The sequence below is a fragment of the Motacilla alba genome, chromosome 4 (assembly GCF_015832195.1).
Source record: "Motacilla alba alba isolate MOTALB_02 chromosome 4, Motacilla_alba_V1.0_pri, whole genome shotgun sequence".
NCBI lineage: Eukaryota > Metazoa > Chordata > Aves > Passeriformes > Motacillidae > Motacilla > Motacilla alba.
The window spans coordinates 55,398,137-55,425,506 of NC_052019.1; the positions used below are offsets into that span (position 1 = coordinate 55,398,137).

The following is a 27,370-nucleotide window of genomic DNA, read 5'->3' on the forward strand; positions in this document are numbered from 1 at the left end:
CTGAAATTCAGTTTGGATTGCATATAGGAAAAGGAGCAAAAGAAAAAAAAATAACCACATCATCTTTTTTTTTTTTTCCTTTGATAAAGTTACAAAAGCTAAAATAAAAAAAACTGAAAGTATTAATTAATTAATTAGGAGAAAAAAGACACAGTGGACTATTTACAGTAAAACGCCCTTACAACAAATTGCTATTGTGTGCTCCATATGGATTGAGTGTGTGCCAGTGCAAGAGGATCCCCACCTGCATGTTCTCCAGACTGTCCCCTCCTGTCCTTGCCCAGGAGGAGCTCCCTGGATGAGCCCTAGGGAGCTGGCACCTCACACTGCTGTGTCCTTGGCCACTCTCAGCGCGTCTTTTTGGGAAAGCTTTCCACTCATGACACTGCTACAAGGAGGAAGCCTTCAGCAATCCACAACAACCCTCTGTTGGCCAAAAACGCTCTGGATTTATAGCAGCTGCCAGAGAACAAGTTTTGGTGCACAGAAAATAAAGGGCTGGCTGAAAGCTTTCTACTTAACACACAGTTTGTCTCAACTGTTTCTCTTCTCAGGAGAGGCCTGTGACCTTTGCAAAAGACTGAATGCCCTTTTGCCTTTTCCCTCTCTGTCAGAAATGCCACAGAGCAGTACAAGTTCCCCTTCAAGTGCCTTTTCCTACCATTTTAATTTCTGCTTGTTTTCCTGCAGCTCTGACAAGATGTAAAACTAAGCTGAGCCTGATTTATGGAGGAAAATAGGAGCCATGTTCATGAAAAGCAACTCCTATCACTCCCCTACCCAGGCAATACAGCAGCCTTCCCAAAATCAGGTTTTGAGCTCCTTCTCTGAAAACAGACCTTCTGTTTGAAAACCTCCCTTTAGGAAGGGAGAAGCCCTTCTGGTTTTGCTGTTCCCTTCTCACACCTCCAGCCCTCAAGCAGATCAGCCAGCCTCTGGGCCAGAACTCCCTCCTGGCACCTTGGAAGCCCATTTAAACCTGTGGCAGGCTCCACTCAGGACAACTGGCCACATTGAGAGAGAGCCCAAAGCAGCATGTCTGAAGTTTGGCTTGCACAAGAAGCAAAACCAAACCCTGTGCCCAGAAGCACTGGTACTGCTCTCATGGCAGATGAGCCTGGTGTCTCTAACACAATGTTTTCCCCCTCAGTGAACATAAAAAAAAATTAAAAAGGCTTTTGAAATACTATACACAATGTGTGGTGGAAGCACTACATATGGAAAAAGCAGTTTCTTCTGGGTCGTCTTCAGAGCACACAGACATTCTCATCTCAATTCAGCACCTCACTCCCACCAGTGCCCATCAGGAAGCCAAGCACAGCATCCCACTGTGTCACTCCCTGTGGCCTGGGGATGATCTGCCTGGCTACAAGGCAGCATCAGCTAAGTCTCGCTTCCTGACCACAGCACAGTTCCTTCCAAACCCAGATTTACCGTCGGCTGCTTTTCAGGCTGGAAGAAAAGCCTGCCTGCTTGCCATGAAAGCCAGTCCACTGGGGTCTTCTGTGTCTAATGCCAGGTTCTGAAGAAACAGCTGCTCCTGCTCCCCTCTACCAAGTTCCCCCGGCTGGCAGCAAAAAAAAACAACCCGGGAAAAACACGGAAGATGCAGTCTGGTGACTCGGGAACAGGTGACTCCTGAAGACTCTTGCTGTTAGGAGAAGTCTGCTTTCTTCACCTCCTTCTCTGCAGGGTGGGCTGAGCAGGACCAGCCTCAGAGGGGCGTCACAAGCACAGGCTGCTGAATGTTTTGAACAACAGGAGTGTGGCAAAGCCACTCAGAAAGAGTCACTGGTGGCACAAACTAAGCAGCTTGTGCTCTCTCACGCTGCCATTGAGATGGATCCACTCCTCTTCCAGCAGACACCTCTGTTTGTTTGGCTCTTCCTGAGACAGCCACCCTCAGAGCCCTTTGGCAATACCGTCATGATTGCACATGAAAAGAAACTCATAAAGAAAGTGTAAATGAGGTCATGTTTCACCCATGAGACCACACCTGCCCCCCTCCCCCCCTGCCAGAGGACAGGCTACACCTGATCTGTCTGGTACTCGGAGGCTTCTGATAAACTTTCGGAAAAGCTCAGAAAGTTTTCCTGGTACTCAGAACAAATGATCTCAAATCTGTAATGCCTGAACTCCACTGCAAAGGTGCCAAAGTAGCACAGGAAGCACATCACTAGGCCCCACTGGATCCTGGAAGCATGCATGTGAATGCCCTGGGCCATAAGGATGAAATCTGGAAGAGGGAAGTCAAGGAGAACAAGTGGGAGCAGTGACACCAACCAGTCTGAAAGCCAACAGGGAAAAAAATCTGAACAAAATCACCTGGATAAGTCAACCCATCCAGCCATCATCAGGAGACATGAATGTGATGCTAGAGATGAAAGGGATGTCAGGTGTCCAATGATGCCCATGGAGCACAGCAGCTCTCCTGTACAGACCAGAGATTCCTGATCCCAGATCAGGGTGATAAACATTTACAGAGGGGAAGACTCGGGTGCAGAGAAGTCAGTGATTTATTTGCTTGAGCATCCAGCTAGCCAGGGACAGAGCCAGCAAGTAGGGACCTGGCTCTGGGCCCCTAGCTGCCAGGAGCTTCCCAGTGGGAACTGGATCAGATCACTGCACCCACTGCAGGCAATGGGAACACCTTTCAACCCACACTGTGAAATACTTCCTTCTATTTAGATCACCTGCAAAACTGTCCCTTTCTGTGAATTCTGGAAGCATCACTCTACACAGTGTGGCACTGAAATAGGATTGTGCCATGAAGACAGACTGATTAGCATTCCAAAATGCTTTGAGATCCTAGGACAGGTGTGAGAAGAGCTGCTGCAGAATAGACACAATACCTGGCTTCCTGGGGAGCAAGACAAAAGGATACAGAGCACCACGCAGAGGGTGATGCTGGCTGAGAGAGCCACCCGTGGAATCCCAGCTTTCCGCCCCTCATTCTTCAGGTTGATCTTGAGGGTAAGGGCAGACTGGATCCAGCATGCCAATGTCCCAAAGCCAAAGGTCAGCGATGTGCCCACGTTGTGGATCTCCTCATCATTGGAGAGCTAGGAATGAATAAAGCAGTGATTGCCTGGACACAACAGGAATTATCTGAGAGCTAACTGGATTGCTGATGAGGTGGGGGTAGGGGAGAGAAGGGATCACTGGGGTGTGAAATGCTGTACCATTTCTTCTGGCAGAGGTGCAAGGTGTAACACAACCAAGGTGAGTTGACAGCTGTCATAGTCAAGCAGATCTTTTGCCCAAAGCCCAAGAGCACCCTGGAAAATGCAGTTGCTTGGGGACTGTCTCCACAGCTCCCTGACAAGACTCACAAATGCAAAACTCAGAAATAAATTCTTCCTTGGCTTGAAGTGATGGCCAGGGCAGGCAAGGACAACCCACTGTGGGTCTTGTACAGCTCCCTGCAATGGATGTAAATTGTGCACCTTCAGTGCCAGCTGCAGGGAGCAGAGCCCTGGCACCTCCCTGAGCTAGCACAAGCCAAAACACAAATACATGCTCCTGGTTTGGCAAGTTCCTGCAAATTTCCTCTTCTGCCCATCCTCGTTTGGCAAGTTACACCAAATCCTTGACCACTGGGGTCTGAGGCAACATGAACCCAACCTCTCTGGAATGCCAGTGCTTCCCTGTTCCTTGGGCTGCCCTGTCCCACAGGGCTCTGACTGTGCAACACTGCAAAGCAAAATGACAGCGAGGTTCAACCAGCAAGAACCTGCAAAAAGATCCCTTGAGGCTGCAAATCCATTCAAAAAGTCCAGCATTGACTTAAGCCAAACAATTTCCATTTTCCCTCTGCCTCTGAGGCTTTTCTAAAAAAGAAACTACCAGTCTGTAGCTTCTTCCTGCAGCCTTAATTCCCATTTGATGATTTAACAAATACCCATCTACAGGACAACAATCTAGGTGCTGTGTCTCCACTGATATCTCCCCCCCTCTCTACCTTGAATTTCTTTCAAGAGTAGGTCCAAATAATCATTCAGGCAAAAATGGGATTGAGCTGCCTTTCCCAAGATAGTCAGCACTGCAAGGGACTCACAGCTATAATGTCCCTCTAAAACACCCCATGCATAATTTTCCAGAAATATGATTTAATGCCACATTCAGCTCAGCAGTCAGGCAGGGAGAGGCATAGATTAAGGTCTCACTACAGCATGTTTTCATGCTTGGCAAAAGATCTAAGGAAGGATACAGGTAAGTAACATGGAATGGATAGTTAGAATCAGATACCAGAATAATCAGAATTTATAGCCAGACAAGATTCAAAGCATCTACTATTAAATTACAATCATTTGCTCTGAAGACTGAAAAAAGGAAGGCAAGGTCAAAACCGTTTCCTAGTGCGTGTCCTGTACTAGAAATACTCTTCTCAGAGGTAGACAAAGCTGTTACAAAGGCTTAATAATTCCTAGCTGGGAAGCTCTTGTGGAAAAACAAGACCCTGTGTTTTGGGCTTGTGCTGTGGAGTTAGGAAGACTAAGTCCATAAAAGTCAAATTATCTCACACCTGATTCAAAAAGAAAAAAAACCCCAAAACATAGTCAACTGTAAAGGACACCAAGTTCCTTCAATAACTGTACAATCCAAAGAGATACTCCTCACCCTTCACAAAACAAGAAACAAGTACCATTTCTGCATTGGGTCCCTGTCATGCAAAGCCAGGGAAGCAGCCAGCCTGCACTGACCTTTCTCAGCTCCTGCCATTATTGGGGGTCATTACTTGCACCCCAGTGAGAGACAGAGCCTCAGAGTCCAACCCAAGCCCCACTCACTCTAACACCTCGATTTTCACTGCAGCCCTGACAGACACAATGATGATCACAGGGGACACCCATCCCTACAGATGTGGCAGATGTTTGCTGCTACAGCGTTGCAGGACAGAGGGAGAATGGGAGGGCCCTTACCCAGACATCCATCACATCCAGAGAAGTCCTGGCACTCCACTGCTGTGTCCCTCTCCTGGCAGGTCTGAGGATCAGCAGGAGGTACATTTAAAGCAGCATATGTTTTAAAAGGACACTGAGCTGTCTCCTAAATTTGTATGGGCATTTGTGCATCTGTTTGCACAGACGTGTCTGCAAACCTCCCGCTCAACCCTTTTACCCAGGGCCATCTGTGCTGACTCGCAGAGCTCAAAAGATTCAGGAGGCTCCTGCTGAGGCTCTCAGCAGGTCAGGTCTAAGCATGCAGGTGCAAACCCTGCTGGAGACACGTGAAAAGTGATAGTGGCCCTTCATCTCAGCTCACAAGTGGCAGACAGAGGTGGCAGAGCAGGTAAAGGGAGGGCTGGTATTGTATTAGCTGGGAACTGCCCTGACGAAGGCAGGAATGATGCATCTGACTCCATGTTCTCAGAAGGCTAATTTATTACTTTTTTATATTATATTATATTAAAGAATACTATACTAAACCATATTAAAGAATATAGAAAGGATACTTACTGAATGCTAAAAAGATAATAATGAAAACTCGTGACTCTGGAAAGAGTCCTGACACAGCTTGGCCCCAAATGGCCAAAGAGTCAAAACAACTCACACCAGAATCCCATCAGGCAATCAGCTGTGGGTAAACAATCTCCAAACACATTCCACACGAGCAAACACAGGAGAAGCAAATGAGCTAATAATTACTTTCCTTTTCTCTGAGGCTTCTCAGCTTCCCAGGAGAAAAATCCTGGGTGAAGGGATTTTTTCAGAGAATGTGAATGCCACAGGCTGGGGCACATGCTTTTCCCAGGCTCACATCACAGCTGGTTCAAAGACCCAAGCAGAGCCACTAGAAAAGCAGGGAAGTCACATCACAGACTGAGCAGTCCAAGTCTGCAGAGCAGTACCTGAAAGTTGCCGAGTAGGGTCATCCCAAAAGAGGCCAAGCACAGAGCTACCAAGCCGCTGATGTTCAGCCAAGGGGTGAGCACCTTTGGCTTCAGCTGAATGAAGCGCAGGACAGCCACAACAAGCGCTGGGAAGGAAACACAAGGCAAGGGGCGTCAGTAGGGAGAACCTGCTGCAGCTAACACCAGTCTGGGGCCTCACAGCCCCCTCCTCCTCTTTCTACCTGCAGGCTGGCCAGCTTTGTACTTCTGCGCGGCCCCCTCCCACTTAATCAGGGACAAGATTAAGCACAAGAAGCATTTCTCTCATCATCCAGCTACAGCAAGCTCCAGGCTTCCTTTTCTCATTATGCTTTGTCTGCAAATTTTCTGGGGAAAGAACACCTTCCTGCTTGCCTGTGAAGTTCCCAGCATATAGTCCATCACATGCACACCATGCATTCACCTGGACTTGCATTGCTTCACTCCACTCACGAGTGCTGAGCTCTCCTGGAGCACGGATATCAAACCCCACTTGTATTTAATACATGTGAATGGCACATACATATTTCTATATGGGTTTGCCATACATATTTCTATTCAGGGTTTGCCATAACGTCCACTGCCTTTTCTCCTCCTCTGGAACAAGTTCTGTTGCCACAAACATAAGCCAAAATGTTGCACTAATTTTCCATGAGGAATGGAATAACATTTATTCCAATTCCCCCAAGCACTATGGTATATGATGCATGATAGATATATCATACAGCATATGATATGGCATAACCCCAGAGGATACTCAAATTGTGTATTACTGCCCTCCCTAGTGAATGGAACAACATGGAACAACACAGAAAGCCAGGCAATCAGCTGGCCTTCAGATGAGATTCAAGCCAGACCACTAAAAACCAATTTAGTTGAACAGGGAAATTTGCTTGCTGGCAAACACCTTCTTATGCTCATGCTCAAATCGATAGCACGTAGCTCATATTGTTGTAAATAGTTCTCCTTAGCAAATTAGATCTGCACTTTCCACAAAAGTGCTGGTATAATATCGAAAACATGGTTTAGGAAAATAAGGGCACTATAAGTGAAAATTACCCAAACTGCAAAAGACAGCTGAATTTACTCTCTCACAATTACTCTAGTTAATCAATCCACTCCGAATCCTTAAAAATGAGAACTTTGTTCCACCCCAAAAAGAGGATTTCTATCTTCTATCCCCAGGCAATTGTTTGGGACAGCCACCTGTGACTACTCAAGCTCATGGACAGGAACTTTTGAATTTCTATTTCTACAATATAGACTCCTGAAATTATGTGATCTTTTTCTAAAACCTGATGGGAATGACAAAAGGGTATTAAAAGCATTCCATGCAAAACAATGGCATTTTCAATTTCAGTAATTCCCACATTTCTAATATGTTTCTGTAGTTTTCCTCTCCTTTAGCTTTGACATAACTAAGGTGGTCAGAGATGCAAGCTAAAAGCAGCTCTCGGAAGTACACAAATACAGCAGAGGAAAGATTGACTTTATCCACAAAGCAGAGATTACAACAGAACAGACTATTTCTGTTGGAAGGGGCCTACAACAATCATCAAATTCAGCTACCTGACCAATTCAGAGCTGACCAAAAGTTAAAGCATGTTATTAAGGGCATTGTCCACATGCTTCTTGAACAGTGACAGGCTTGGGGCATCAACCATCTCACTAGGAATCCTATTCCAGTGTTTGACAACTCTCCTGGTACAGAAATGCTTCCTAATGTTCAGTCTAAACTTCTCTTGGAGCAGTTTTGAACCATTCCCACGTCCTGTCACTGGATCTGAGGAGGAAGAGATCCACACCTCCCTTTCCACATCCTCTTCCCATTTATGCTTGAGTCCAGTGTTACTCTGTCCCAGGCGTGGGATATAGCATTTAGACTTGTTTCATTTCATCCCATTAATCACTGCCCAATGTTCCCTAGATCCCTCTGGAAGGCACTTGGTTTCTCAGGAGAGTCAACAGCACCTCTCACTTTGGGATCACCAGCAAACTTTCTAGTGGTGCCTTCACATCATTCATTCAGATAGTTGATAAAAATATTGAACAGAACTGAGTCTCTAGAACTGAGCCCTGAGGGACAGCACTGGTGGCTGGATGGCAGCCAGATGGAGCTTCTCTACAGCCCTGTGAGCCCTGCCCTTCAGCCAGTTCTTCACCAGGGGCACTGTGAACCTGATGATCTCACAGGAGGACAACTTCTCCAGAAGGCTGCTGTGAGGGACACTGTCAAAAGTCTTATTCAAATCCAGAGAAGCTATATCAAACACCTTCCCTTCATCCACCAGGTGTGTGGCCTTATCATGGAAGGGTATTAAATTTCTTAAACAGGACTCTTCCTTTGTGAGCCCATGCTGACTGTGCCTGGTGATTGCCTAATTCTTTAAATGTGTCCATATCATCTTGTCCATAATTTTTCCAGGAACTGAGGTTAGACAAACCGGTCTGTAGGTCTCAGGGTGTTTCTTCATGCCCTTCTTGTAGATTTGAATAACACTGGCTGGCTTCCAGTCAGCAGGGCCCTCTCCAGAATCCCAAGACATTTGGTAGGTGATAGAGAGGGGTCCTGCCCTAACATCCACTACCTCCTTCAGTATTCTGGGATGAATCTCATCCAGAACCAAGGGACTTGTGAGCATTCAGCTGATACATCTGGTCCCTGACAATTCCAGTGCTCACAAATGGACAGTCACTGCTCCCACACTTGTAGTCCTTCAGCCCAGAGGAGTGGACAACCCAAGGTCTATCAGCATTTTATTAAAGACTGAGGCAGAAAAAGCCTTCTCTTCTTCATCCTTATTAGTCAGGTTACAGCCTTTAACAAGTATCTGTCCAACATTTTCTTCAGGCCTCCTTTTGCCATTGACATATTTAAAAACACTCTTCTTGTTGTCTGAAACAACTCCAGCCAGTTTTAAATCAAATTGAGCTTTGGCCTTTCCTGTCTTCTCCCTGCATATACAAACCACGGGCTCTGCAATCTTCCTGCAAAGCCTAGCCTCTCTTCCAGAGACCATAAAATGGCTTTCTCCTCTTAACCAAGCTGGTCTTCTGCCCCACTCTTAGAGCACAATCCCACACAGATGGATTGCCTGCTCCTGTGCTTCTAAAAGGTGATTCTTAAAGACTGACCAGCACTCATGGACACCTAAGCCCTCAAAAGCAGATTCCTGAGATATTCTGCTAAGTACCTCCCTGAAGAGCCTAAAGCTTGCTTTCTTGAAATTTAGGAGATCAATTCTGCTTTGATTCCCTAAATTCCTTTTTTCTCATTACAGCAGAAGTTCTAAACTCAACCATTTCATGATCACCAAGGCCAAGACAGTCACTTACCATCACGCCTCCCATGACACATTTGCAGTCTGAAGGTTGCATTTCCCCTGTTACATTTCTTTCTTTGCAATGGGAAGAAGCAGCAATGAAATATACAGTTCAAAAGGTTTCACATCATCACAGTCAAGAAGAATATGTACAGGATATTACTTATGTTTCAGTGACTCTTAAAACAAACAGAAAGAAAGAAACTCCAGTCATGGTTCCTACCTAGAAATGCTGCCATGTTCATGACTTGACTAAACACACAGCTTGCAGGAGGTGCATCACCTGCAATACTTGAAAATATAAAGTGTATCATTGTAACTCTAGGATGGCAAAGATGCATAAACAGCAACCAGAGCAGTACTTGGAAGAAAATAATTCATTTACCTTATATAAGGCGGTCTTTTGGGACCAGGTTTCCTAAGAGACACAGGCACAGGAATAAAGATTCAAGGTTTTCTTTCCCATTTTGCTGTAATTGTTTCATTATTTCAAAGAAACAAGTGATTGAATATAAAGCCCACAAACAGCTCTTACCTATCTGGTACACTTAGTGGGAGAATTTTGTTATCTTCCACTGCTATAAAGTACCTGTCAAGAAAAAGGGAAAAGAAAAAAGGAGATAGTGTAAAACCTCATCCTAGCTTCCATTCTAAATATCACTCAAAAAACACAATAATTGTTTCAAGCCCACTGGCAGGATCTGCTGGAGGATCCTGTGTTTCTCTCTGCCCAAGCAGGCAGTTTTATTATTTCTCAGTCCATGTGCCTTCCTTTGTGTTGCATCTGGTTTGCATGGTTGAGTAGACAAACAGGGTCACTGAACTGAGGTGCTTTAAAAAACAACCAGCCAGGGGAATGTTTTCATTTTTAGTTTGAGTCATTTTGATTCATCAGGTTTACTATGGCACTCCATCCACAAAAGCTGGTTTAATAGAGAAGGGATGGGATGAGAAAAACAGCAAGCAGTAGAGGTCAGACAAAAGGCTTAAGCTGCCCCTGCTGCTGAAAAACAGCATCCATAGACCATGGCCAAAGCCATATCCTACAACATAACTGCTTCTCAGCCTGAGCACAACATAACTGCTTCTCAGCCTGAGCACAGCTGCTGATCACACATTTTTCACTCCCAAATTCATGCTGCAGTCATCTGTCTGCATGCTTGGAGAGAGCTCAGCTCAGGGAAGTGCATGTCTTACGTGCATTTTGGTAAGAAGCATGAGGGAGAAAGTGAGGTGTCAGCATTAAGCTACTGGCAGGTTTTCAGTGTGGTGCTGGATGCTGCAGATTTTTAATTTCTACCCCAAAGCAGGGCCTAAGTGTTTCTCCAAGAGCTCTGCTGAGTCATTCAAAGAAAATGTCATTAAAGGAAATTTTTACATTTTTGGCTGTCTCTTTTAAGGCAGCTCCCTGTAGCACATACCAGGAAGAAAGCAAGGTCAGCAACTTGGCCTGGGGAGCACAGAAACTCAGGGATAAAAATGTGATACTTAAAGACATGAAGTGGCACAGACTGGCCCCTGCCCCTATCATGTACCTTCCCAGCCCCACAGTAGCTCAAGGGCAGAGCATCCCCAAAAGACTCTCCTTAATGAGAAGCAGCCCCCCAAATAACCAGCAGGAGATAACTTACACTATCCATAATCCAGCTGATGTAAACAGGGTAAAGACAAGAGGTAAAAACATCCACACGCTGCATTTCTTCCCATCCATACCTGCTAGAAACAAAGAACAAAGTAAAAACAGAGGGCTGAGGCACCCACCCTCCTCAGCCCCTCTCTTCTGAGAGCAAGAAGGGCATCCCCAGAGCAGTGCCGAGGTACGAAGCTCCTCATGGCCACAAGGGGTTAAGCTGCTGCCCGCAGGCAGCATCCTCCACGCGGTTTGTAACAACCGAGGCAACGGGAGACTTTTCAACCACACCTACAGAATTCGAGCGGCTTTCAAAGCACTTCTCTCAAGGATTTTGTGCAAGGTGACCACAAGACCTGCAGCTCTGATTCCCTGCTACTTCCCACACGCACAAGGCAAGGCAGCCTCCTACCTACCAGGATCATTACCAAGTCCACACACCCTGCCTCAGCAAAGCCTGCAGCACGGAGAGAGAGGGTTGCCCGTGCTGGCATCATCTCCACAAAGGGCGCAACCAGTTCCCATCCTGGCCACAGCAAGCAGCTAAAAATAGCGTCTGGCCACACCTAGAGCGGAGCCAAGCTCCAGTGCTGGCTCCCAGCACGCTGTCGGGAGTCGGGATGAGGCTGCCAACAGCATCAGCCCTTGACATGCAGGCACTGTGAAATCCTGCGTGTGGCGTAAGGATGCTGCGGACAGCGCCTCCTGAGGAAGCGTTTGTCCTCCAGGCAAGATAATGTTGGATGAGCATCTGGAATGCCGGGGCTGTTCCTGGGGCAATTCAGAAGCGCTGCTGTGCTGCGGACACAGAGAGTCCTACATCTCCATGAGAGTCCTTTGATAATGGATCGAGTATTTTCTCATGCTCTGTCCTCCTCCATAAATGTTCCTCCAGGCACTTTCCTCCAGCACAGCCAAGGGACACAAAGAGAGGGGAACAACACCAGGCACACAGCTCCAGCTTTACTTTCACCAGGGCAGCAGCACTTGTGCCCCTGTGCTCTGCCCCCTCCCTGCTGCAGGGCAGGCATTCCCTGGGGCCACCAGCACCCACATGGCATAGGGAGGCACCCTGGGGTGCTAGGACAATTCAGAGATGACAGCCTCTCACCTGAGCCTGCTTGCATTTGCAGCTCAATTACCTTGTCCAGGTCCTTAAGGCCATGATCCATCCCTTTGCCCCAGAGAAGAAAGTACCCCCATTGTCATCCTCCTCCTCTCAGCTCCCCTGGCTTCCTACATCTGCAGCACAGAGCCATGGTCTGCTCCCTGCTGTGAAGACCCAGAAGAGAGTCAGCACCCTCAGCATGTCACAGCAGCCTCCAGCTCACTGCTCCCCTAAGGCACGCCAAGCTGCAAAGGACACTCTGGCTGGACTGCTCAGGGCCCCAGGCACCAATGCCTGCCCTGCCTCACTGGAACAGAGGCTGAAGAGCTTGGGTGAGGCTCCCCACACCCTGCAGAAGGCACGGCACTCTCACCTCTACAGGTCAGCTATCTTGTTTTTCCTACAAATGGCCTAGCAGGGGTACAAAACAACACCCTGGCAGTGCCCAGAGTCACACCTCACTTGCACAAAGCCACGAGGCCACGATTTGGTGCTGTTCGTACAGCCAGCCTGGAGTAAGGCTTAAAAGATAAACCTTAAAAGACAGAAAAGCAGGCAGATAAGTTCTCTTCTCTGACCTGGGAGCAGAGAGAACTGCAGACAAGGAGCATGAAATGATGCGAGTATTAGGTATGCTGATTTAAAAGGCAGGCAGCTCCAGTGAGCATACAGATCTTTAACACAGTGAACAGATCAGAAGAAATTATCAACGAGGGAGACTAGATTTCCCATCTCACTTCTATTCCTCTCCTCCAGCACAGGAGACACAGCATCTCACATTTCTGTAACCCGCACAGCTCCCGCTGTCATGCTTGCAGCTATTCCATGAAGTGCTGCCCTTGCCTTTTCCTCCTGCTGCTCAGCAGCACTGCAGCAGCATTCCTTAGCTGGTATTGGGCGGTGCTGTGGTACTGGGAGACCCGTGACAGCAATCTCAAGGACCACTTCCAGGTGGAAGCTGCCCCACCTGGCACAGGACCGTGTCCCTGACAGCCTCTGGCAGCACAGTGCCCAAGTGCCAGCACCCCACACAAGGGTTACTGTAATAACTGTGACCAAATTCCCCCCTCCTGCCTTGACTAAAGGGAGCAGGCAGGTAATACCACCTCCTGTTCCAGCCCTTGTCTGCCCTGCAAGTGATTTCTGCTGTGCTTGACTCTCCTCTGGTCTCTGGTGGTGGCTGGACTGAGCCAAGGTATCACAATTCTTTCATGTCCATGGGATGGGACAGCTTATTATTTACCCTTCACCCTTGGAAAGGGTTCATTTACACAATAAAAGCAAACAGTAGCCATAACACCTGTCCTGATAATGGGTTGCTGCAGTTCCTCCACCCCCCAGCATGGAAACAGCAGCCTTCAAAAGCTATTTCAGCATTGCCTGTCATGCAGAGGGAGGTGGCAAGGGCTTTTCCCCCAGGCAGAGCAGCGAGGCAGCACACAGGGACATGGACTCCACACCAGAAGTGGGGAAATGGGAGAATTCTGTCTAGATAATCGCTGTTTTTTGCTGAGCTCTAAAATGGAGCAAGGCCAAGACTAGTGCCCAACCTCCTCAGGGTCAGAGCAACATGGCTACAGACCCACCTCCTCGGAAAACAGCCTTCTGTTTAATATTCACTGTGCCATACTGAGTCCCTTTCCATCAGCCACTAACAGAAAATGACATCTGAAATCATTGCATATTAAATGAAGGATCCATGCAGAGCAGTGTCCTGATGGGAAGCCAGCTCCATAGTTCAGAGACCCTAACTTCAGCCAGTTAAAAAGAAGGAAGCCACCAGTAACTGACAGATGAAATACCAAAAACAGGAAACAAGGGTCCCTTTCCTCCATGTCCCCAAACAGCAACACCTTTTAATGCTGGCCATGGCTTGGATATGTTTCAGCCTCGCCACATGGGCAGAGAATTGTTTAAAAACACAGCTCAGCTCCCGCACATTCCTCACTTATTCCCTGCTATGTTATTCAGGTGCCAGGAACAAAATTACATGTGATCCCATCTTCTTCCAAAGGAGAAACCCTGAACGTATGCCAAACCTGCCCAGCTTTGCACTAGTGTTCAGCAGACATCATTGTCAGCAGCTGCCTTTGGGTTAGCCTTGTCCTCTTCAGGAATGTCCCCAATGTTTGCATCTTCAAGCTGGGAGACCTCTGTGCACACTAAGACCAGCACCTCTGAAAGCAGACAGGAACAAGAGAACAAGAAACCCAAACATCAGCCTCTCCTGCAGCACCACACCAGTTTAGCCAAAGTAGAATGTCAAGAGTGATAGGAAAAATTACCAATATTCTTTATGGGAAATGTAGAAACAAACTCTTTGACAGTTAATTGCTCCACAGGGATGACATCAAGCCAAGCTTCCTCTCCACAGTTCTGCTCTGCACTGCTGCCATGTCCAGTGATGCCAAATCTGAGCAGTCAACTCTAGCTGGCAACAACAGCAATCTCTGCCAGCCCATGTTCTCCCAAATAAACACGCTGCATCCAAGAGGTAGTTGGTAATTTCCCGTAGCCATTTGTCTTTCATCAATAAGGCTTGCACAGGCAGGCACAGAAAGCCCTCATGGCGCAATGGATTCACAAAACCAACCAAAACATTTTCAGTAATCACAGCTGACCCAGCCCACCTTCTCAAAAGCTGTCATGTGGTTTTCCAGTCCCTCTTGACACACACTCTTACACCAGCACTGCAAAACCCCTGTTGAGGTGTGCTCCTGCTGCCATCTGAGTCAGGGTGCAGAACTGAAAAGAGTTTCACGTTAGCACTGCCCCGGTGTGTGTCTTGAGAATTTCTCTCAATGCAAGCTTACTCATCTCCAGTTCCATTTTTATGTCTAAATCTGCTTAGACTGCCAGCTGCTTGCTCTGCTTTTTTTACCATTGCCCCGCTATACACCCTCAACCAATTAAGCTTCCGTTCCTCTAATGTACACGCTTCAACTACAGCAGGCAGCTCACCAAACATATACTGCTGCTTGCTCAACGTTCATTTAACGTGGACATCTTAATTTCATCTGCCAAGCAAAGTTACAGGCTCCTCCTGAAGTTGCTTTCACCAGAGAACATGAATGTAAGGAAGGACAAAATTACCACATTAACAGAGTCATAAATCTTTTTTAAAACTAAAGCATGCAGGTGCATTTGAAATGCATAACAAGCCAGAGCAACACTCCTGCATTTCACAGCACTAGGCCATTGGGTTGTTTCAGAGAATAGGTACAAAGGCAGGAGCACTGCGAGAAGGAGGACACTGTTCAAAACATAGAGCAAGTCATAAAGAATTGCTGCCAGTCAGCAACAATCAAAGGGGAACAAACACATTCTGTCTTTTGGGGGAGCCCACTATAGATCTCTGCTGCTTTTAAAAGCAAAAATAACCCCAGTCACTTGATAGCTAATCACTGTAACTGAGTGCATACAAACCAGCACATTATATAACCTGCCACCCACAAGTCACAAATGCCAACATAACAAAGCAGGGCGTTTTCAGGTTTATCTCAAGGTTTCCAGTGTGAGTGCACAATGAGAGAGATAAGACGTGACAGAGGCTTGTAAATACATAACAAAATGGTGGGGTAACAAGAAAAGAAGTGATCCCCTCTGTCAGCAGGGTATGATGATTTGCTTGCTCCAGGTACCCACCTACCATCTCACGGATGTGCAGAAATGCCATTTTCATTTCATTTATACAAGAGGAATGGGAAAAGGTAAAGACATCTCTGGGTTGTGCATGGGGGAAGCAGGAGAGATGCTTCAGTAATCCTGCAACAATGTTGAGAGGCAATGTTTTCACCCATGGCAACATCAGTACATGTTTCTTGTCTCATTTCCTACACTGTGACTGCATTCCGTGTGTTAATGAAATGCTCTGGCCAACATAAACCTATCAGAGATGGACCAAGTGCAACAAAGGAATGAAACCTTCTAAACACCAAAAACAGGGGCAGTAAAGGACATATTGATATCCACGGTGTCTGACCCAGAGATATTCTTGCAGCACTGCTGGGCCCTGAGGCCAGTGCATCCCACTGTACTTCAGAAAGTGCCCTTGGTTTTCTGCTTCTTGCTGCCCCACAACCTTCACTCCCAGTCCCACATGGGTGTAAGTACTTACAGGCCATTTAGCAACCAGTGCTGAGCTGCTGTTTTACAGCCAGAGACGCCGACCCTCAACTCCTGTGGGCTGTGTCTGCCTGTCTCGCATTTGGCGCTGCACGAACCAGGCACACCCCGCTTCCAGACCACGCTCCTGGGTGTTAGAAAAGAAAAATTAATCTGGTTTGCCACCACGGGACTAAAGGGGTGTTCTGCCGGCTTTAACCCATGGACCCATGCCAGATCACACTGACTTCCATGAGGTCCCACTCATATCATGAGCAGGGCTTGGGCAGTTGTGGCCCTCAGCCTGCAAACAGGTAAAGGAGGCAGAGAGAGGAGCTGGGTAAGGCAGAAGGTAACATCCAGTTCAGACAGAAGGAGCTGGGGCAGCAGGCAGTGAAACCAGGCAGGAGCAGCCAGGGTGAGCTGAGGAGAACTGCATTTTGCAGGTACTGTGTGCTTCTTTGCCCCAGGGACCCCATTCTGCTAGGGAACACTCACTGCAAGAGACAGCCATCCCAGCTCCTCCTGACCCCAGGGGCTGCACAAGCCAGGTGGCAACCGGCTCCCAGTGAGTCCTCCCAGCGTGTGCTGGGCTGCCCAGCTCTGAGGGCAGATGCCTTACTCTCGCCAAGATGCTGAGGAATACGAGTAGCAGCTTGGTAAGCAGCTGCAGTGGGAGCTGCAGGTTGTGGTGGTGGCTGGAGCCACATGCAAGGGGCTATGACCTGGCATCTCCCCTTTGCCTAGCAAAGGGCATGGAGACCTGTGGCACAAGGGTGGCTGGTCACCCAGAGACTCTGTAGAACCCAAATAAACAGCTGGAAGGCCCCAGACTAAATATCACAACTGGAAGGGGCACACAGACTGTGAGGGTATAAAAGGCCAGGGATTCCTTAGTGCAGGAATTGACCCTGAAGGCATCAATTTAAGCTGTTATGATGTTACTGCACCATTATTAAATTACTTAAAGGGCCCAGGCTTCTCAGACTCTGCTACGGGAATCCTGAGATCCAGCCAATGAGGAAAACCTGTCTGTACAAAAGTGGGGTGTGTGGGGAGTCAAGCAAGGCACACATCAGATTAATGGAACCCCCCACTGTGAAAGGGCTTCAATCCCAGCAGTGACAGCCTGGGGCGGTGGGAATGTGACTGACAGAGTGGCTTCTGGGTGGTCAGACAGGAAAGTTTTCTTAACACAGAGATACTCAAGACTGGAGCCACTTTCACCAGACCTCTGAGACACAAAGGAAATCTCTAGCAGAGTCTCAACACAGCCCAAACCTACAGTCTCACACCACCACGACCATGACCACAGGGGCCTATCTTCCCCTTGAGAATCCTTTGGTTTGGGATGCTTGTGAGAAGGGCACTTACCTCAAAGTCCCAGCCAACCCCCAAACTAAAGAGTTGCTGGAAAATGAAGAGGGCTATCTATCTCCTCAAAAAAAAAAAAAAAAACAAACAAAAACAAACAAACAAACAAAACAAAACAAAACAAAACAAAAAAAAAAAAAAAAAAAAAAACAAAAACAAAAAAAACCCAAACAGCAAAGCTTGCCCTGCTTCAGCTGTACTGTGAGGAGGAAAGAGTCTCTGAAACCATCTCCTTGCTCTGCAAGCAATACAGAAATGCAGGCTGACAATATGGCAAAGCCCAGGAAGTCAGAGTCACTGAGCAGACAGGCTGTCCAGTCCAGGACTGTCCTCCACCTCAACCACCCCAATCTAATGAAGCAGTAACAAGCAGATTGAGTGTTTCTCCTCCCATAACATACAGAGGTCTTGACAGGGTATTAATATACTGATCAAGGTGTTTTATTTGCTCCTCAGTTCCAAAAATCACAAATGTCTTCAATAATTTCCAACGTGCTCGAGCAAGCAAAGCCAAGACACACATTACATCAGAAGGGGGAAGGAAGTCTCCCCAAAAGGTTTGTCCCATTATCAGGAAAACAATGTAAGTGTTGGGAGTGGCAAAGAACACTTAACAGGGAGGTGAAACTCCAAGTGTTGACTTACAAATAGCTTTGAAGGTAAGGAAAACCAGACAAGCCCAGGGGAACAGATTTGGCAGAACGTTATTCCTGATCATATTGTCTCCTTCTCCTGCAGTTTATGGATGAGACAGTACACACCCTGCAAGGCCAGAACAATTCCAAGTTCCCCTGCCTTTTCTACCTTGCCACTGGTTTTTCCCTGACACAAACAGAAAACACACACTCAAGCTACAGAGCTTCTCATGGGGCGTAAGCAGGGCTTCTCCCACCTGCTTACCCTGTCTTTCATCTTTCTTATCCTTTTCACCCCTCTTCTATTCACCTTTTGGAAGCATAAGCTCCTTTCTTCACTGCACTTTGCAGCTCTACACTTTTGGAGAGATGTACACTGTGCCCAGAGTAGCATTTCCTTTGGTAAATGCAACTTGTCCTGGGGAAAACACGCAAGGCCTGTCAGGGACTGTGGCAGAGCACACTGTTTCTCAGGACAGTTTTCCCTCACCACCAGCCTGAGGACTTACTCCTCTTCCACAGCAAGAGGTCCTCTTCTTCATGTATTAACCCCAGAGGAGCAGCAACAAGGTGATGGGCCAGAGGGCAAGCTACAAGGAATGGACGTGCAGTACCCATGACTTGGCTCTTGTCATCCCACTAAAGTGGCCCTCTCTGGCACAGGGATTGTCTTTTGACTCTGTTGAGACCTGCGGAAATCATTTGCCCTGAGAGGCAAAGTACAAGGTAAGCTATCATAGACAGGCATTTCTGTGGTGTTCACCACTTCTTTGCCAGCATTCCTTATTTGTAGGAATTAATTTCCTTTGTTTACCAGTGTCTCAAGCTGCTACAACCATAAATTGCAGTTGTAGGGTGTTTGGGCGAGCTACAGTAGGAAGGTGCCATACAGCGTTTCCCTTCAAGCAAACACAAGGGACAGAGGGGAGAAGGGAACAGCTTCCAGCTGTTAAACAAGGGCCAAGCCTGTGTGAGCAGCCTCTACAATGCATCCAGAGGGATTATTACTTTTTAAGTCTATTGAAATATTTTCAGAGACAGACTTTCCTGTAGGAGACCACATTAAACTGCCTCTAAGAGCCAAGACCACACCGGGGAGGCTCTCTCTGACAAAGCTGTGGCCATCCTCAGTGTCTTGGCCAGGCAAAACCCACTCTTGCAGTCCTGTGGTGCCAAAACTGAAGGGCCACTGGCTCTTCTGGTTTAGGCAGTCACCACTATTAATACCAGTGGTTCCTCACTGGAAGCAGGAAATAATACAGCAAGAGCAGAAGTTCTCTCCCTAAGTACCTGGACCTGCCCCAGCTCAGGAAATTGCAGGGAGGATGCTGGACACTCTCCCTACCATTGCAGCAGAGCAGCCCACATCCTCAAGGCTTTTGCTCCCTTCCCTTTGCTACCCAAGGGAGAGGCAGCCCAGACCTCTCCCCGGCAGGCAGGACCATCCAGCAGCAAGCTCAGCATTAAAAATGTGCAATAAATCCCATGTGAGGTAACCTACAGCTGTTTTAACAGCTCCTTTTGTGGTTTCTGGAGCTGCATGAGTCTTTTCCTCTCCTCCCACTCGCTCTGTCCTTCTCTCTCCACCTGTTCCCAATGTGTTTTTCTTCCTTTTCAACTCTCATCCTGCCCTCATCCCTGAACCTCAGGTGTCCTCTTCTGCAACCTGCAGGGACCTAAGGCGAGGAGAGACTTTTGCAAGTCTTCTTGAGACAGCAAAAGCCCACAATTATTCCCATTTTAGACAAGGCCAGTGATTTGCTTGCTGAGATGTCACACTGGAAATCAGTGGCACGGAGGAGTGTGCATTCCGAGAGTCCTGGTCAAAGCCTTCTACTGCAGCAGCAGCCTCCCGCCCTGCTACCACCCACCACCCCCTATCCCAGTGTATCCTTCACAATATATTGCCTAGTATCATCTTTCTCTTTTCTCACAGACCTTTCTTTGCTCCCACTTAACCTGCAATCACAGCTCATTGCTCCAGCTTGGACTGCAGGACTGGGACCTTAAAGTCTTTCTGTTGGGCCAAACTGCAATCTTGCAATCTCAGGCTGCCCGGAAATGGCTGGGGGAAGAGAGAGAACCACAGACATGACATTTCTTCCAAGGAAAAAAAAAATTGAAAATGTTGGTGCTCTTACAGGCACACATCCCTGCTCTGCATCTGAAAAGCAAACACTGCAGCACAAAGAGTCTTAAAAGGGGAAATGAAACAACTGCACTTACAGCACCCAGGTTCAGAAAATGCTGACAGCTGGGCATGGATAAACCACAAGAAAACAATTTGACTTTTAATAGTTCAGCAGTGAAATCAGGAGCAAGACATTTCTCAAGCAAATAGGAGTCCCCTGTCTTCATCCCATTACCCAAAGGCAGAAAGGGGACAAGAATCAGGTCCCCTTATTTTAGGCACTGTCATCTGTTTGAGCAAGACACAACAGGCAGTCAGTGTCAGGCTATACCTTCCACACACTGCCCTCCTCCATATTGGATTGCTATTCCTAATTAACCATGCATGCGTGCACTGCCACGGCACGAGGACTGCGTGAATGTTGATCAGACAACCCTGAGGGTCACTTTCACCAGCAGCTTTGCTTGAAAAGGAAAAAAAAAACCAAAAAACAAACAAAGAAAAAAGGCAGAAAGGTTAACTCATAATTTCTGCAACCTTTATATCTTAAGGTCTGGCACAAGCACGATGGTCTAACTAAAAGCTAAGCCTGAGATCCCAAGCGCCCCTGGGACATCAGCACCCAGCATCTTTCTCACTCAGAGAGGGGATTCGCCCTTCCTTCCCTGAGGCACCACAGCACAGCTGAAGGGCCTTTCTCGACACCTTAAATTCCCTCCAGGGAATTTAACCGGACACAGCCTGCATATCCTGACAGGACATCCTGACAGGATCTGGGGAAGGCAGGACCTGTCCCGCACCACAACCTCAGCCCAGGTGAGCTTCTCCACAGAGCCCTATGCAGCAACCTGGCCGAGGACCCCGCCGAGTTCTGCCACCACCACATCCCCCAGCGCCGAAGGGACGGATTCACGGGTGGGAGGGACGCCGAAATCACGACCCGGGAGAGCTGTTCCACAGCCGGCTCCTTCGGGCCCTGGGTGAAGCGCCTCTAATCCTCTTACCCAGCCCGTGTCCAGCCGCCGTGACGCACACGGGACGCCGCAGGACAGGCAGCGCGGCGCTCCCGGCTCCGGCCGCGGCCCCTGCGGCGCCCCCCGCCCTGCCCCACTCGCAGCTCGGGGCTCCGCGGGCACCCGCACCGCGCCCGGGGCGGCGGCGACGATTCGCGACAGGGCGGGGCGACAGCGACACGGGGCGGGGATGGCCGGCGCTCCCGGGAGCGGCTCCTACCTGCGCACCTGCAGACGGCTCCGGCTCCGGCGAGCGCGGCCGGGCTGGGTCCGAGCCCCCGCCCCGCCGAGCCCCGCCCCGGACGGGCGGGTCCACGGCCGCCGCGGCCACCGGGGGCTCTGGAGCACCGCGGGGCCGTGTGTCGCCCTGAGCCCGGTGCCGGGACGCGGTCACACTCCCCCGGCCGTCCAGGGCATCCCTCGGGCACGGCCGGCACCGCGCCCCCCGTGCGGCCGCTGCCTGCGGGCTGTCCCCGCTGCGGCCGTGCCAAAGGGTCCCTGCTCCGCCTTCTTCCCTGCCCGCCCTTGCCGGGCTGGGAGCACCTCCCCAGCCTGCGGCTCCTCTGCTCCGAGCCCCCGCAGGCGCCGGGGAGGGATCGCTTCACACAGCCCGCACTTCGGGAAGTGCTGTCCGGCTGGATGGCTACTTTGAAAGGCCTCAAGGGAGCAGCCACTCAGTAGCAAGAGACCCCTGGAAGGGCCTCTTTCACCCCTTTTCCCTTTCCTGCTGGATGGTGGGCTTTGTGATGTCTGTAAAGTATCTCTGTGGTTGGAGTTTTGAGAAGAAACACTCCCAGCAAAACAGCTCGGTGATAACCGTTTGGGACTGTTTCCTAGGGTGGAGGGATAGCTTCCCTGTCTGATCTTCATGGGATTAAGTCAACGTGAATGCTACCACTTCTTTTTCCTCTTCCTCCCATCTCTCTCTGTCAGGATGACTGATGCTATTCAGCGACTGTCTTGTTTGTTTTCCTAAAATCCAAATTAGGTAGCACTTAGTCAAAATTTTGTCCTGGTGCCATCACTCATGAACCAACACAAAACAGACAGATGCCTAAATCCATGTCAGCCCCCAGAATTGAGCTGAGTTATACATCAGCAGTTTATCAGTGTTTCGTAGGCTGCCCTTCTAGCAAGCAGCTTTGGCCCTCATGCAACATTCTGAAGAGATTTCATGTCTCTGATCCCCAGGGATTGAAAACCCCTCAGAGTGCTGATCCTCAGAGCAAGCACTGCACCAGCAGGTCCCCTGAGCCCTTACCAAAGTGGCTGCATCATCAAGGGAGAGGACAGATGCTCCCACAGAAAGGCATGTACTGTATATGCTTCTCGGTGTTTTAAAGACCAAGGGGGCTATTTTTAGAGCTGAAATAACATTCAGCTCTAAAATGCTTTGGTATTTCAAATCTTATGTTATCCTGGACTAATAAATGGTTCCTTGCAGCATTTGCTTTTTTTGCAACCCCACTAAATCCAGAGATCTTGGCTAGGTTTCCCCTCTGCTTGCACCTGACACTGCCCCATGTGGCACTGCCACACTTAGGAGCCACAAGTGACTTCCAGGCATGGCTTTCCTTGGGCAAGGAGCTGCTATTGCCTCCATGGCACCAAGAGAGGCCCCAAAATCAGGTACCTGGAGAAAAATATGCTGAAGATATCAGGATTAACCACATCCCTCCCTGTAAGGCTTCTTGTGACAGCAAGAGTCAAGGAAGCTCACTTTAAAAGTAATAGAGGGGAGGTCTTTGAATCCCAGTATCCTCTGGCTTTCAGCAGCTGAGGCTGAAGAAAACCTTCTGTCAAACAGGTGAGAAGAGGCAGTGCTCGGCCCCAGTGATTTTGGCCAGGAAGGAAAATGCAGCACCTAATCAGAAACTGCCTTAGTCACCTCACCTCTGCTGCCAGCCAGTGCTGGAAGGGAAACAATGCACCATATGGGATTTTAAGGCAATTGCATTTTTGGTAAACTCTGAGTGTCTGAGACATTTTGTTCACAGCTCCTTTATGAGCAGATGGTGTCCCTCTGAGTGCTGGAAAATGTATGATGCTGACAGGCCCACCAAAAACCTATCACAAATTTAAAAAATCACAGCTTGAAAAAAGGGCACAGCCTGGCGACAGCAAGCATGTGTTAGAGCCCACCCAGTGCAGGAAGCAAAAGAGATGCAGGGAGGCATCAGCCATCAAGGGGTGATGTCACGTGGGTCCTTGGAGATATTTCCTACAAAGATTTCTTCATAGGACACCATGGGAGGAGCAGCCCCTCTCCCACAGCCCTCATCCTGCAAAGCAAAGCAACCTCATGCCCCTCTAGTTGCTGTCCTTCCCAGGGTGAAATTACCATTGAAGACTGGCTGTGGTTATCCTGGACTGGTTTTTTTGGGGGGAGGAGGAGAAAAAGGTACATGAAGATGAGGAAAATGGAAAAGGGAATTGCTGTGAGTTTGCTTTCATTTCTGGGAGATACATGTCTTCTGAAACTATATTTGCCACCTTTTCCTCCTGTCCTGCTCCTTTCTGCTCCAAAGGTGGAGTGAGGCCTGGCGGGAAAGGTTGTCCACCCAGATAGAGGAGCACTGGGGAAAATGGGCCTAGGGACCACTCAGCAGCAGCCTTTGGAACTGCTCCACACCCCGAGGCTTGTATTAAATACAATTAAAACTGTTAAGAACCAGTTAAAACTGTTCCTCAGTTGAACCCTCATTTCATTAGTCAGATCATCTCCTATCAAGCCATCTGTTCCTTTATCAAGCTTTTCAAATATTGTGATAGACTTCATATCTCCAAATGCCCTGCTGATTAACAGATGGCACCTAAGCCAGCCCACCCGTGGCTTGGCTTTGACAAGGTGTGCTCAGGGTGGCTGGAGAGGCAGTGACCTGCAAGGTGCACTCTCTCACCCTAAGAAACATCCCCAAATCCCAACCCTACAAGATGAAGCTGTTCCCAGTTCACCCACAGGATCCAAACCAAAGAAAATTCACCTAGATCAGGGAATGGAGCAGCAAATTGAAGAGACCCAGTCCATCTAATTGCAGCAAAGTGATCCCATTTGAATGTTAGGAAAGGAAATTGGGAAAAATGGAAAAACAATTTTTTTTTTCCATAAAAAGAGAAGTAAAACCCAAATACTGCTGTGATAGCAAATACATGGGATAAAGAGGACTTGTAGTCAGGGTGTGAACCCTGGGGAAGAAACCTTGCAGTGCCAGTGTATGCAGGTGAGAGCTGCACACTGGTGTGCCCTGGCCCCAGTGGGTGTTTATTCTGGCCTGGCAGAAGGACAGTCCTACATGAAGCACAGAAAATCCTGGGGAAAAAAGGATTGGAATCGTGTCAGTCAGGAAAATTTAGTAGCCACAGTGAATACAAAGGTCAGGCATTCTGTGCAGATGTGGCAAGCACCATTTCACCTACATTTCTTATCTGTGCTGTTCATTGGAGCCTTTCCTCCAATCATTTTCCAAGTCCTGCAAAAGGGGATTTTTTTAATTGTTCTGCAAGCAGGCTTTGCTGCTCATCCACTTCTCTTGGGCAGAAGATTTACCTTTAAAAATGCTTGTGTGGGGCAGGGCCTTTACCTGCACTGGGGCCACTGGGGCTCCTTGCCCATTTGGATTTAACTCCATCTTGACCATGGCTGGTGCAGGAAGGAGAGAAGCAGTGCCACATCTCTTGGAGACATTTGTCTGAAATCCAGGATGGGAATTCTTTCACCATTTTCTCAGAAAAGGCCTAAATCAGGGTTTAACTCTTCAGGGAATGGGGCAGCAGGAGATGGACTCGCTAAAAGCAAAGGGTGATTTAAACAGCAAAAGCCTCCAAACCATTCAGTGGGGAGTTTTTCCCATGAAGGGGTACCCCAGGAGTTCTATTTTTTCCCCCTGTTCTCACTTGTTTAGCGGGGCTGGTGCTGCTAGGTAGAGGTCTTTGCCAGAGGTTTCTGCTCCCAGGCCAGGCACAACCGTGCCAGAGCCACTGTGGGAGCATGGGCACCACATGCCCTCCTTTCCCACTGGGCTCTGCTTTCAGTTTTCCTTTTCATTCTTCTTCTAAAGTAAGATCTTACGGGAAATTGCACCTTGATTCCCATAAACAGCCAGAACGTGGTGAACATCCTGTAACACACTTAAAGGGTGGAGCTACAAAACAGCCTCGGGGCGAAAATATCGAGGTCATGGCCGTGCCTTTGGGAACACTGTCTGGGAGCTGGTAGATTATCCACCTCTCTCCAAACTGAGAGGCCTCCCAGCTGCAAATGCCCCAGACATCATCTAACCAGAGCCCATAGGTCAGCCACCACACTTCCCACCTTGCATGGATTCTCAGGCTCATGTGGCCACAGGAGACCTTTCCAAAGATCTTTTTTTTTTTTTTTTTCGTAGGAGCCTCCCATCTCAGCAGCTGAATGTGAATCCTGCAGTCAGGCCACATTTCCCATCTGCTGGGCTCATTTCTAGAAAGCTGTTCTGGCTGCCAGCCGGGGACAGCAGTTGCCTTGCACTTCCAAGCTACAAGGGATGCAGGCATTGCCGGGGCTTACCAGGGAACAGCAGAGCCTCTGGAGGAAGTGGGCAGAGCAGAAATCCACCCCTCATGCCCCAGGAATGCAAATCCCGATGCATTTCTTCAGCACCAGCACTCACCCTCTCCCTGCAGCGTCTTCCTCAAGGCGTAACTTCAGTGCCAGCAGGTTTTGCTCATCACTCCTGCTCCAGGGATTACCCCAGAGGAGCCCAGCCCAGCTCAGCAGGGATGGGGTCAGATGGAGCTTGGAAGTTCTCTGCAGAGCCTGGAAGTCCTCTGCAGTCAGCCACTACAGCCTGGGCCTCACCTCACACCTCGGCCCTGTGTTTGTGAGGAGTCCTGGCAGGGGGGTGGGTTTCATCAATGTTTGCATAGCCAATAATGTGCTGTAACTTGGAGATTAAATCCTCCTCTCTGCTGTAATTTGCAGGATCCTCCTCTAGAGATTGTGCCAAGTCCCAGGGGTCCCAGGGCAGGCTAGCATTCCCTTGAGCCCCCCCATGCCAGAAAGCAGCTGACCTGCTCGGGTGTTTCCACTTGGAAGGAGCACACAGCTCCAGAGCCAACACTGTATTTCATAAGGGCTCCAGTATTTCTGGGAAAAGAGGTAAAACCAATCCAGTGCCTGCTGCGTGCCAGAGCTGAGAGCCTGGAAACACTCAGTGCAACAGTGCAGGGGGCAAAGGACAAATACCTGCTCCCACTGCTAAGGGGTTATTCCAGATGGGTCAAGGTGCCAGGAACAGAGTTAGAGACAACACAGGGTCAGGCACTGCAGACCATCAGGTCTCCGAAGACAATCACTGGTTAAGTCCAGCCTACAGCTAGCCACCAATCCACCAGCAGTTCCTCAACACTTCTGCACTGCTCAGAAAGTTCTACCAGATTTCAACAACCAAATCAGCAGAAGTGCCAAAGTCCACAGAAATAAGTACAGCTCATGCCCTAGTACCCACCCTACCAGGGCTCCACAACTTCCCCACATCACTTCATTCAACAGTGGATGGACCCAGTAGCTACCCTGGGAAATGGCAGTGGCCCTTCCTGCCTCCCACAGACCCTACATCATCCTGAGGAAAACCATGCTAAAGAACATGACCCAACTGTTAAAAAAAATCAAAACAAATGAGCAAAAAGTTAAAAACAAATGTAAAAATACAAACAAATAAGCAAAAAAGGAAATGCACAGAAGTATTCCTTTCTGTAACCAAAATTCAAGGCACCCTCTTTAAAAATCTAGTTTTCCTGTAACGGCTGACACTTTTTTATCAACTCTACCACATGGAGAACTTAATCTACAAAAAGAGGGATTCAGGTAGCATAAGCTTCCAGATAAAACATTGATGGAGGAGCTTCTTCTTTTCCAGAACAATGTTTCTTTAGTTATTTTCAGTTTTTCAAAACCAGGTAACTTGGCAATGGCTTCAATTTCAGTTTTGAGATCCCTGAAATACACTGGAACTGCTGCTGCTTTTGAAGTCTTATGCCTTGGGGGAGGGTGGGGGGAATATTACCTTGTAATTTCAGGTACTCAGAGAGGTTCAGAACAGCATGTGCCTCTTAGCCAGGCTCCTTATTCTTCTTACAGCAGGCATTTGACCGGAACGAGCCGAAGGAAGTCCAAGCAGTAGCAGTACAAAAGAAAAATTACAA

At 48.4% G+C, this 27,370-nt stretch overlaps 1 protein-coding gene across 7 annotated transcripts; it reads right to left on the reverse strand.

The window, feature by feature from the left end:
• Positions 1–74: 74 nt before the first annotated feature.
• Positions 75–26,229, reverse strand: TMEM150C (transmembrane protein 150C). 7 transcript variants are annotated; one of them, XM_038134298.1, is made up of 10 exons: positions 21,411–21,842; positions 16,051–16,185; positions 13,973–14,110; positions 10,827–10,911; positions 9,731–9,784; positions 9,581–9,613; positions 9,419–9,486; positions 5,852–5,979; positions 2,885–3,062; positions 75–2,236 (listed from the first exon to the last, which is right to left on the reverse strand). In XM_038134298.1, the coding sequence occupies exons 4-10, from the start codon at positions 10,904–10,906 to the stop codon at positions 2,028–2,030; spliced, it is 750 nt and encodes a 249-aa protein (XP_037990226.1). In that variant the 5' UTR covers positions 10,907–10,911; positions 13,973–14,110; positions 16,051–16,185; positions 21,411–21,842; the 3' UTR covers positions 75–2,027. The 7 variants fall into 7 exon arrangements, with proteins under 7 accessions (XP_037990226.1, XP_037990225.1, XP_037990222.1 ...); XM_038134297.1 differs by having other exon boundaries at positions 10,827–10,908; positions 21,411–21,841; XM_038134294.1 differs by lacking the exons at positions 13,973–14,110; positions 21,411–21,842 and adding an exon at positions 25,837–26,229.
• Positions 26,230–27,370: the final 1,141 nt, after the last annotated feature.